The following is an 11,696-nucleotide window of genomic DNA, read 5'->3' as shown; positions in this document are numbered from 1 at the left end:
AATTGATTAAAATTCATATTTTTAGGAATTTATCAGAATAATTCACAAACGTGGACACACAATCTACGAGGGTAAATAACCAAAAGCGGCTCATGCCATGAAGACAAACGTGGACACATGGTCTATAAGGGTAAGTAACCAAACGCAGCTGAAGCTACAAAACAAACGTGAGTACGATACTCATGAATAACCATCCCTCCATTCCACGTGTGTTGGCCATCACACGAGGCTAGCACCTTCTATAAATATCCTGCTAGCTAGGTGTACATGGCGTGTCAAGGGTTAATGAAACTGTCATTAACAACTAGTATTCTGTATAAAATCTCCTCCAAATTCATTTTCAAACATGCGAGAAAGTTATCACTATTAAAATACTGTTTCCATTCTCACAATTAAACTCGTATGAAAAAATTTGAACATTCAAATCTTGCCAGAATAAAATTTGATAACTGCTATCTATGCTTGCATTTATGGAGAAACCAAAATTTTTAAAGCTGATAAAAGTAATTTCATCAATTTTTGAAAGTAACTTTTGTAACGAAAAACACATACACTTCATGATTCAAATTTCCTTCAACATCTCGTTCTAAACTTTCTAAGATAAAAATAATTTAATAACAAAATATTAAATATATAGTATAATCGTTATAGAATGATCTATGTAAAAAAAATTATCTTGAAAATTTTTTTATTGATAAATCAGTTGGGACGCTATCTACTTACCCGTACTATTCCTGAGTACAAAATGCAAAGCTTCAATCCTCCCTTACTACCTTGATCAAGATTTTCTTTCATCCCCTATTCAATAATACAAAACTTTAGTGACCTTTATCCGCATTTAATAAACTCCTTTCCTATGACAACAATATAGTCACTCGGTTCTTAAGTCAATCCGATATAAAACTAAAGTCCTTCAATCCTTACAATACTATATATGTATATATCCAAAGCTTTATCTATACTATACTTGTCTTTCCAGCTCCCCTCAAGCACAAGTAGTTAAATTTTAATCATGGTATGCATATTACATGAGTACACACCCAATTCTAAAAAAAATACCTCCATAACCCACTTTATCAAACTCTTTAAGAGCACCCCGAAATGAGTCATCAATCAACACCATAATTTATAAATCATCAAACGTGAAATTTTCAAAATTCAATTAACCCCCTAATAACTACACTATCAAAATTCTCCACAAGACTAAGTTGACTTAAATAGAGCACATACTAATTGCATCATCATAAGAATTGATAAAATTAATAAATTACATAATTAAATAAAACTCCTTTTAACAGACATAATTCTTAAACTCAAATCAAACAATTTTCTCCTTGATTCCCACTCCCAAAATTTTTACAAGATAGATATTTAAATCAATCAAACTCCCAAATTCCATAAAAGATAATTGTCTTTTAATGATAATTTATTTAATCAACAGTATAATCATCATATACATTAAGAATCAAGTCATTATATAACAAGACTCACTCTTAAACATTCTATCAGCCACTTTGTGAGCATTTGATCCTTAACTATAACCAAGCTTCTTCCTATCCAAGTCCATTTCTCAAAAATTTTTAACATAGATGTTTAAATCATTAGCCTTCCAAATTCATTACTTTAACAAAAAGCAAATCAATTTAGCTCAAAAATTAAATCCCCATTAAAAATCAATTAAGCTTGAAAGAATTTCAAATCACTACCATGCTCCCCAAACTTAAAGTAAAATGATTATAGGGATATATCATACTAAAGTCAAAACTAAAAAAACATGAATTTTAGCTTGAATAAACCTTAATATTTCTTCCATTCACACAGCCATGCACCAAACCAGCAAAGGAAAAAAAATTTAAAGATCTTCACCTTAGGTCCACCATGACAAGCTAGGACAAGAAACTCAGAGTTCCCTCTGACCAAAAAATGTTGAGGATAGGGAAAAAAAGAGGTTCTTGTCATTGCACATAGGGAAGTGGGAGAACTAGCAAATCAAACCTCCAACCATAATAGAAATCACTCCCACCGCATGATATTGAAGCACCTGGCACAAAACTAACAGGGGAGAATGAAGAATGACAAGGGGATAGACAGAGCTTTCATGGCTGCGAGCACCAGTGACGCGAGGTAGAGAAAGAAAAATGATGAAGAACTCCAAACTTTCCCTCACAGTAACACATTAAAGGAGGAGGAAGAAAGTTCATTCACGGTTACCGGCGATGACAGGAGGAAGAAATTTTGATCTACTACAAGCAATCATAGAGGAAGAAATGAGGAATAACAATGAGCATACTCAAACTAGCCGGTAAGCTGAACGGAATTAGAAAGAGGACGAAGGTAATGAGGAAGGACAAGCACTCTCTCCCCTGATCTGGAAGGTTTAAAAGAATGAAGAAGAAGAGGCTGAAGAAGAATTAGCTCTTGCATTAATATGTCTGCCTCTTTTGTTTCCTCTCTCTATTTTTTTTATTATTATTCCAGGGCAAAATGGTAATTGCTAAGAGCTAAATCAAAAGAATAAAAATTTTCACGCTTGGTCCTTGGCAGATTTGAACCTTAGACCAATTGAATAATTGATTGCATAGTTTCCACTAGACCAACTCCTCTTCTTGTCAGGTTTGTTCCTAAAACCAATAAAAATACTCTTAAAATATATTATTTCCTATTTTAAATTTTACTTTAAAATTTTATGTTATTACAAGTTTGAAGTAATCGGGGAAAACTTAATTTATATAATTGTATGTTAAGTAAATAATTGTGGAAATTATGATTTGAAATTTGTTTATTCATGAAACTAATTGATGTAATTTGGCAATGTAATTAATTTGTGATAAAATGGTTTTGAAAAATGTAAAATCTATTGCATGTTGCACATTACTGACCTTTGGTTATGATTGATAGCATGACATGGTGAAATTGATAAGAATGTGTTAACTGACATGTGGAGCATGTGAATGTGAATAAGTGAATTTATATGACATGAATTATGGATTAGAATACATAATATGTGATATACATACATAGCATGATTATTGGTGGGAGTTCGCTTAGGGAGAGGAGTAGCTAGTAAATTGACGTGGTATTGGTAAAGACTGTTGGAATCAAGAGCTTGCCTTAGCACCGACCATTAGAATTGAGAGGTAGATATTGTTCTATGGTTGATTTAGGACTGTCCCACTTATTTTATGAGGGACTCAAATCTAATAGTTTTCATCGATTCATGAAGAGACTAGATTAGAGGTACGACACCCCATGATTGTTGGTATTAGGACAAATTATGTTATACAAATGAGTGATTTAATCCTGGCCTGGTAGCTCTTCATAAGTGAAAGGCTGAGTTAGTCTAAGAAGGACGTAGCCATGTAATAGCCACTGGTTTCATGTCGCAGATAATAAGAGGGAATAAGGTTTGCATTTGATCATGCATGTAGACCCAGCCATGTGGTTGTTATTATTATAGTCTAGCTTGAGTTAAGGGTGCATGATTGGTATTATTGCGACCCCTATAATGTGCATTATTGGTAAATGCAATTATACATGCTTCAAGTCCAGTCATATGGTTATTAGTGTTGTAAATCGTGGCCATAATTATCAAGCATGTATTTTTGGTGTAGTTCTTGCCATTTGCATCTACTTCTAATTGATATATAACAATATAGACTAGGTAAAACTTGATCACTAAGTGGTTGTATTCACCCCTTAATTCTTAATATTTTTAGAGCCTAACTCATCAGATCAAGATAAGGAAAAACATGCCGAGGCATAGGATTATAGAGTAATCCTTTTTATGTGTCTTAATGTGTTTGTTTTATGTGTATTAACTATATCAATTTGCCAACTAGGATTTGCATGATTATTTTAAACTACTTTTATTACTATAATGTACAACTCATGTATTTTGCACCCTGAGTTATTGAGTTTTTGATGTAAATCCTAGTATAGGGTTAACATACTTGTGCAATTAAGAAATGTGTATTTTGACTGATTTGAAGTGAAAATGTTATTTTATACAAGAAATTCCTCCCCTTATATTTTATAAAATTTAGGGTTGAGTAGTAAAAATTTGATATAAGCACATTGGTATAAATGTGGTGTATTGCACGAGTCTTTTATGGTTCATTGAGTGTGGTTGAATGTTTGGTATAGGCTTTTCACTTGTATGTAAGTTTGGACACCATTATTATGAGTTTTTGTAGAAAAGTGGTCAAAATGAGTTTGAGTATCCAACTTTTTGTAGAAAATAAATTGGAGTGTAAAACTTATGCTATTAACTAAAGCTAGAAAGAAGGAGATTTGAAACGCATTAGAAGTTCGCTCCTTGTGCTATTAATTTGACAGCAGAATACTATCATATTTGTGTAATGTGCTATGGAACATGACACAGAGGCGAGGAAGGCCGCAGCGCACATCCTATTTTTTGTACAAATTATAGATCTGAGTTTTAAAACAAGTGTTTTAAGTCTCATTTAATTTCTAAGCTTTCATAATACTTTGAAAACTTTGTTTCGAGCTTAATAAAAATGTTTGAGAGAGTTTTAAATGTTAAAATCTTGGGAATCCCTTAGTAAATAGTTTGAAACTTGTCTCCCATTCATAAATTGTGAAAACTTGATAATTCTTGTGGGTTTAGTCTAATGAGTACCTTGATATTGGTGTTATTGATATTAATGGTGTTTATTTAGGAAGGAGATTACAATGGCATGGTTTAAAAATAATATATAAAATTCTCTATACCATGGTAAATCTTTATTGTTGAGATAGTGTTTTGGAAATTTGATTTTACTCTTTATTATCATGGCAGACACTCTTCTACCATGATAAGTATTTAAGAATTAATGTTTGATTAATTAATTATATTTTAACAAAGAATCAGAATAAAAATTTAGAGTATTATACACCCTCCTCTCTAACCCTTTTTGAAAGTATATATACTCCCTCACCGTTTACAAGACATAATTTTTTTATCTTAATTATTGTCAAGTTATTAAATTTTTATTATAAATTTCTCATTATGTTCTCCATTAAATATTAAATAAGAAAATACTCACCCCATTAATAAATATAACTTGTCAGATATTAAAAAATTTAAAACACTTTTAGTGGTTCAATGTGTAATTAACAGATATTTTTAAAAAAATGTCTTTAACAAATAAATCATGATATATTTATTTTCAAATGAAACATCATGTTAAATAAAAATAAATATAAAAAATAATATTAGTTTGAAGACAGTTAACTAATTTATCAGGGTTATATTCAATAAAATATTTTTATATTTTTTAACATAAGAAATATATGTTGTTAAAGTATATGCATTTAATAAAGATATCATACAGTCGAGAACTTAGTCCCTCGATTAAAAAAATAAAGGTATTTTTTTAGATATTGGATATTAACAAATGGAAGAAATTTTTAATTTTTTAAAGTATAATTATTATTTTTTTTAGTACCTCATTGAATAAATTACTTTATATTTATTTTAGGGTGAAACATCATATTAAATACAGGTAAATATAAAAAAAATAGATTAATTTTAAAATAAATAACTACCTTATTAAAAAATAAAATTCAATTAAAAATGCTTTACTTTTTTAATTTTTTATGCAAAGTCAATAAATTTTAAAGTTTTTTATAATTTCTGTAAAATATGTTGAAAAACTTGAAGAATATATATAGATATTATACAATGATTGGTAATATAATAAAAATAAAATATTAAATATATCTTATGCGCGTTCACTCACAGTACTGGTTTTCTTGTTAAGTCTGTTTTTAAATACGGAAAAGTCAGGAAAAAAGAATATAATAACATACAAGAGTTATAATTTTATTATATACCATCATGTATTTATTTATTTAAATATATTACATGGTTAACATGAACACATATTTTAAAAAATTTGACACCAAAAAAATTTGACACTATTAATTAGGAGTAATTAACTTTTGGCAAAAAAAAAAGGGAGTAATTAACTCAATGGACGTTAAAGAAATCTCATTCAGGCATGAGCAACAGTACAATATTACTTTTGGCTCAAAAAAAAAAAACAGTACAATATTACTTGTGATTTACTGATTTATGTTTGAAAACTTGAATAGTGATTTGGGTTTATAAAAAGTTCGGAAGTAATAAAGGAATCGTACGAAAAGGAGAGCTGAAAAGGGTTTGGGAAGGTGGCTGCAGTTCTGCTTCCACCGTAAAGAGAGTCCTCCCTTCCTCTAACTATATCCCAACAGCGACGTCTCTGCATCTGCTGCTATCCTAAGCTATGTGGGCCTGTGACCCAACATTCTGCTCGCTCTCTCTTATCCAGTCCCAGACATCCAGCATGAGAGAAAAATCATTAAAAATATTTTATTCGATTTTATTTATAAATTATTTTTATTAATTTTATAAATATTAATATAATAAAAATATAAAAAAATAAAATTTTGTAAAATTACAAACATAACTTTTAAAAAATTAATAAATTATATAATATTATTTTTTTATTTTTTCTCATACTTTTTAAATATAATTTAAATATTTTATTTAAAATAAAAATATTATTATTAATTTAATAATTTATAAAGTAAATCACTTTATTTTAAAAAGAATGTGATCTATAACGTGGATTGAAGGAGCACTCCTACTAGGAGCTAGGCTGGCCCCCCATATCAAAAACAGCAAAAGAGATAGATAGAGAGGGAGAGGGAAGTGAAAACCTTGGACTACGGGATCATGGTCCTCTGTCTGTTTCTCCCTCCGATGCTTGTCGGATTCTCTGTGGATTCTGGCACGCTCGCCAAGCTTCTCCCGTTTCATTTTGGCACCTCCTTTTCACGCTCTCCCTCATCCTTTACCCACATTCTCTTCTCTTTCTTTCTTTTTTTTTTTTCATTTCCCCTACATTTTAAGTATCTCATTGAAATTATCAACGTGCCAGCCCCAACACCCCCCCGTTAAAAATCTCATTCTATTCCGTTACTGTTCATTTTCAAATGCATTGCTCCTTCCAATTTCAGACCGTTGACCCAGGATTACTCATCCAGCTAATGTTTTAGTAAGCCGTATGATCTGGCGGGTTAACGTGACGTTGGTTTAAGGGGAGAATGTTTTGAGTGGGTTCCACTGTATCAGTCTGACCAGAATTCTCAGGGGCGCGTGAGATCACGAGCATCAAGAAAAAAATAGCACATCTGTTTGACTGTACACTGCTTAAATCCTTCCTGAGGCATTTATCACCACCCCTATTGGCCATTAGGATTTTGGACTACTCTCTCTCCTCCTCTCTCCCCCAGCAACATTTCCCTTTCTGCTCGCTTTTGTCTGCGAATTAACTCTCTGGCACGCTCCATTTCCCCTTCCCTGCATTCCTATGCTTTGAGCTTCCCTGGAAATATAGTACTTCTTCTTCAGACTCCCCCTCATTTGTCTTCGTTTTTACTTCTGTCTTCATTGATTTCTCGGTGCCTCCTTCCTCTCTGCTTTTGTCTGGTTGATTTTCGAGATACCATCATGAACGACAACATTGGCTTCGGCAAAGAGAAGCTTGTGGTGGAGATAGTGGAAGCCCACAATCTTATGCCCAAGGACGGCGAGGGCTCGTCGTCGCCCTTTGTCGAAGTGGAGTTCAAGAACCAGAGGCAGAGAACCCAGGTCAAGTACAAAGATTTGAACCCTGTTTGGAATGAGAAGCTTGTGTTTCACGTTAAAGACGCTGCAGATCTTCCTTACAGAACCATAGAGATCAACGTGTTCAACGACAGGCGTTCTGGTAACAGTAGAAACTTCCTGGGCAAAGTGAGGGTGTCTGGGACCAACATTGCGAAGGAAGGAGAAGAAGTGGTTCAAAGATGTGCGCTTGACAAAAGAAGTTTGTTTTCTCACATCAAAGGGGAAATAAGCTTCAAGCTCTATCTCACTGCCATAGCAGATGTCAAGGATTTGGGTGGTCATAATGGAATAGTGTCATGTGTTTCTTCGTCTTCTGCTTGTACTCCCTCCGGCTTCTCAAAGAAGAACAAGAAACTGCAAGGAGCAAACTCGGTCATGGCTACGCAACAACAAATAGTACAGGAAAACAAGCCAGCGCATCAAGTTCAAAACTTTTCGAAGGCTATGGAGCAAAACCCAACTGAAAACAAGCCTATTGTCATCACTACCGGACTCGGTCCTCCTATTCCTGCCGGAGCTGGTCCAGGCGTTGGAGTTGTAAACGGCGGCCTGGGTGGTGCTGGAACGGGTCTGTTCTCAAATCGGTCCTTCGAGTTTTCGCTCAAAGAAACACGGCCACAGCTCGGAGGTGAGTCCTTGAAGGACAAAACCAGTTCAACCTATGATCTTGTCGAGCAAATGCAGTATCTTTATGTTAAAGTCGTGAGAGCACGTGACATTTTTCTATTCGGTGGAGGTGAGTTGGTAGCGGAAGTGAAGCTTGGAAATTACAGGGGAATCACTAGGAGGGCCCCGTTGAGTAATACAGAATGGGAACAAGTGTTTGCATTTTCCAAAGATTGCATACAGTCATCAATGGCTGAGATCTTTGTTAAAGAGAGCAACAAAGATGACTATCTGGGTCGGGTCCTGTTCGATTTGAGCGAGGTTCCCACACGTGTCCCTCCTGATAGTCAATTAGCACCACAATGGTACAGAATGGAGGACAAGAAAGGCGACAAGACCAAAACAGGGGAAATTATGGTATCTATATGGTTCGGAACACAAGCTGATGAAGCATTCGCAGAAGCATGGCATTCTAAAGCCGCAAATGTTCATTTTGATGGGCTTAGTTCAATCAAGTCAAAGGTATATCTCTCCCCAAAGCTCTGGTATCTCAAAGTGTCCATCATAGAAGCGCAGGATATCATTCCAGGGGATAAAAACTCGGTTATGGTGAGATTCCCCGAGCTTTCAGCAAAAGCCCAAGTGGGAAACCTGGTTCTCAGAACCAGAATCGCAGCTCCTAGTGCCAACCGAAGCTTCTCAAATCCTTGTTGGAACGAAGAATTATTATTTGTCGTTGGGGAACCTATCGAAGACTACTTGTTAATTTCTGTGGAAGATCGGGTTCGACCAGGAAGAGACGAGGTTGTAGGCAGAGTGCTTCTACCCGTGGCTGCAATAGAGAGACGAGCTGATGATAAGCCAGTGACTTCAAGGTGGTTCAACCTCGAGAATACAAGCAACTTCGGTAACATAGCTGATACTAAGGTTGTTACGAGGTTTGGTTCCAGGATTCATCTTCGTGTGTCGCTTGACGGAGGGTACCATGTGCTTGATGAAGCCACAATGTACAGTAGCGACGTTAGGCCTACTGATAAGAGACTCTGGAAACCTCACATTGGGGTTCTCGAAATGGGAATTCTGGGAGCCACAGGACTCATGCCTGCGAAGATAAAGGATGGTAAAGTAGGATCAACAGATGCGTATTGTGTTGCAAAGTATGGCCAGAAATGGGTTAGAACTCGCACGGTGGTGGATAGTTTGTCACCGAAGTGGAACGAACAGTACACTTGGGAAGTTTATGATCCTTGCACTGTGGTGACTGTCGGGGTTTTTGACAATTCTAGGATTGACAGGAACACACATAACAGCAACAACAATTCTGGAGGAGCAACGACATCTCGTGATTCCCGAATAGGAAAGGTTAGAATCAGATTGTCTACACTTGAGACAGACAGGGTATACACCCACTCATATCCTCTTTTGATGCTGCACTCTTCTGGGGTGAAGAAAATGGGCGAGCTTCATTTGGCTGTGAGGTTCTCATGCGCCAACGTGGCCAACATGCTCCACATGTACACAATGCCATTGCTTCCTAAGATGCATTATATTCATCCTTTAAGCGTGAATCAATTAGACAGCATGAGATACCAAGCCATGAACGTAGTAGCATCGAGGCTGAGCAGAGCAGAGCCACCGTTGGGCAGAGAGGTGGTAGAGTACATGCTTGACCGTGATTCTCACATGTGGAGTATGAGAAGAAGCAAAGCAAATTTCTTCAGGCTAATGAGCATCGTCTCAGGCATAGTGTCAACTGGAAGATGGCTTGAATCAATCAGAAACTGGCAAAAACCACTATACTCGGCCTTATTCCTTATCATTTTTCTCACGTTAGTGATACTTCCTGAACTCATCATTCCCGGCATATTACTCTACATGTCTTGCGTGGGACTGTGGCGATACAGGACAAGACCTCGTCACCCACCACACATGGACACGAGGCTGTCGCATGCTGAGAGTGTATACCCAGATGAGCTGGACGAGGAGTTTGATTCATTTCCAACGAGTAGAAGTGCGGAGATAGTGAGGATGAGGTATGACAGGCTGAGGAGTGTGGCGGGGAGGATACAGACTGTGGTCGGAGACATGGCGACACAAGGGGAAAGATTTCAGGCAGTGCTGAGCTGGAGAGACCCGAGGGCAACGTTGTTGTTCGTGCTGTTTTGTTTGGCTGCGGCGGTCGGGTTCTATGCGGTGCCCATCAGGGTCGTGGTGGCTGTGTTGGGAGTGTACTGTTTGAGGCCTCCTAGGTTTAGGAGCAAGTTGCCATCGCCGGCATTGAGCTTCTTCAGAAGATTGCCGACCAAAGCCGATAGCTTGTTGTAGATGATTGGAGGTTTAGGTTTAGGTGGGAGGGATTGTTGTCTCTGGGTATTATGTATCTAAGTAGTCTGGTGTTATTTCGTGTGGGAGAGTTGTTATGCCCAATGATATTGATGCTAACCGTTAATCAAGTCTTGCATTGGCATTGTTATCCCCAATGATTTTGAAATATTAGATGGGTTTAATTTTTCACTAGATAAATCGCTCTAAAAGGCAAAGTGTCGAGGCTTAAGGGTGGTATTGTTCTGTAGATTATGATCAAGGAACGTTATCCATTTTTCAACGGGAACACTACATAGGCTTCCACGATAACTGAAGTGTGAACCATGAATGCAAGCTAAGGTATGGGACGCGTTGACACAAGAAAAAAGGAGTTAGCTACTAGCTAGCAAAGAAAGTGTTGTGCTTTGTTAAAGGGGACACGATTTGTCTTCACGTACCAGTGACATAATTCTAAATCTGTTTGCAAGGTATAAAATGGTGGGCGAAGGAGACAAGTATGATTTATGCTTATTATTATGCAAGGTTTAGAATATGCAGCTCCGTCGTGACTGGATTGGCCGACGGTTAATTCTCAATAGTTATAATTTTATTAAAAGCATGGTCGGAGGCTGTAGCCTGGATCATGCAAGCAAATAGACAAGTTCGATACCTTGGAATTCTTGGTGATGACTGTACCAAAAACAGAGAGAGAGAGAGAGAGAGATTTGGAGGAACAAGTAGACGTGGATGGAGATTGAGGAGGGCGAGATGGTTCTTCCTGGTTTATTGTTTATGATGTATATATATATCGTTTCTCCTGCCCAATAACAAGGTCGTTGTAGTATAGTGGTAAGTATTCCCGCCTGTCACGCGGGTGACCCGGGTTCGATCCCCGGCAACGGCGCTATCCCTTTTCAGTTTTTGCAACCATAATATCCCGTGAGCAAGGGTGTTCACGTTACTTTTCGGTTTCGAGCAAGACGCGTGGCCTTTTCAATTTCATTCTAATAAAATAAATTATCTCAAATCTCAAGTTCTGAACCAACGCTGCCGTTTTTACCCCTTTCAATAAGTGCCTCTTTTTGAGCGTTGTTTTGATAATCTAATTATTCTTTTAGTACTTTTTTACATA

The 11,696-nt window shown here is 36.4% G+C and overlaps 1 protein-coding gene and 1 non-coding gene across 2 annotated transcripts; both read left to right on the top strand.

Annotated features, from left to right (window-relative positions):
- Positions 1 to 7,268: 7,268 nt before the first annotated feature.
- LOC129291864 (FT-interacting protein 3) lies at positions 7,269 to 10,753 on the top strand. The gene has a single exon (XM_054929420.1). The coding sequence runs from the start codon at positions 7,496 to 7,498 to the stop codon at positions 10,583 to 10,585; it is 3,090 nt and encodes a 1,029-aa protein (XP_054785395.1). The 5' UTR covers positions 7,269 to 7,495; the 3' UTR covers positions 10,586 to 10,753.
- A 643-nt stretch (positions 10,754 to 11,396) lies between these two features.
- TRNAD-GUC (transfer RNA aspartic acid (anticodon GUC)) lies at positions 11,397 to 11,468 on the top strand. Its single transcript has one exon. It is a non-coding gene; the product is annotated as a tRNA-Asp (tRNA).
- Positions 11,469 to 11,696: the final 228 nt, after the last annotated feature.

This window comes from Prosopis cineraria, unplaced genomic scaffold (genome assembly GCF_029017545.1).
Source record: "Prosopis cineraria cultivar Desert tree isolate PC_DT_omini unplaced genomic scaffold, ASM2901754v1 PC1, whole genome shotgun sequence".
Lineage (NCBI taxonomy): Eukaryota > Viridiplantae > Streptophyta > Magnoliopsida > Fabales > Fabaceae > Prosopis > Prosopis cineraria.
Note: the sequence above shows the minus strand (reverse complement) of the source record. Positions and strands in the feature narration are given on the sequence as shown.

What these genes read in the sequence shown, in the direction of transcription:
- LOC129291864 (XM_054929420.1), top strand. Translation starts at nt 7,496, where the DNA reads ATGAACGACAACATTGGCTTCGGCAAAGAGAAGCTTGTGGTGGAGATA.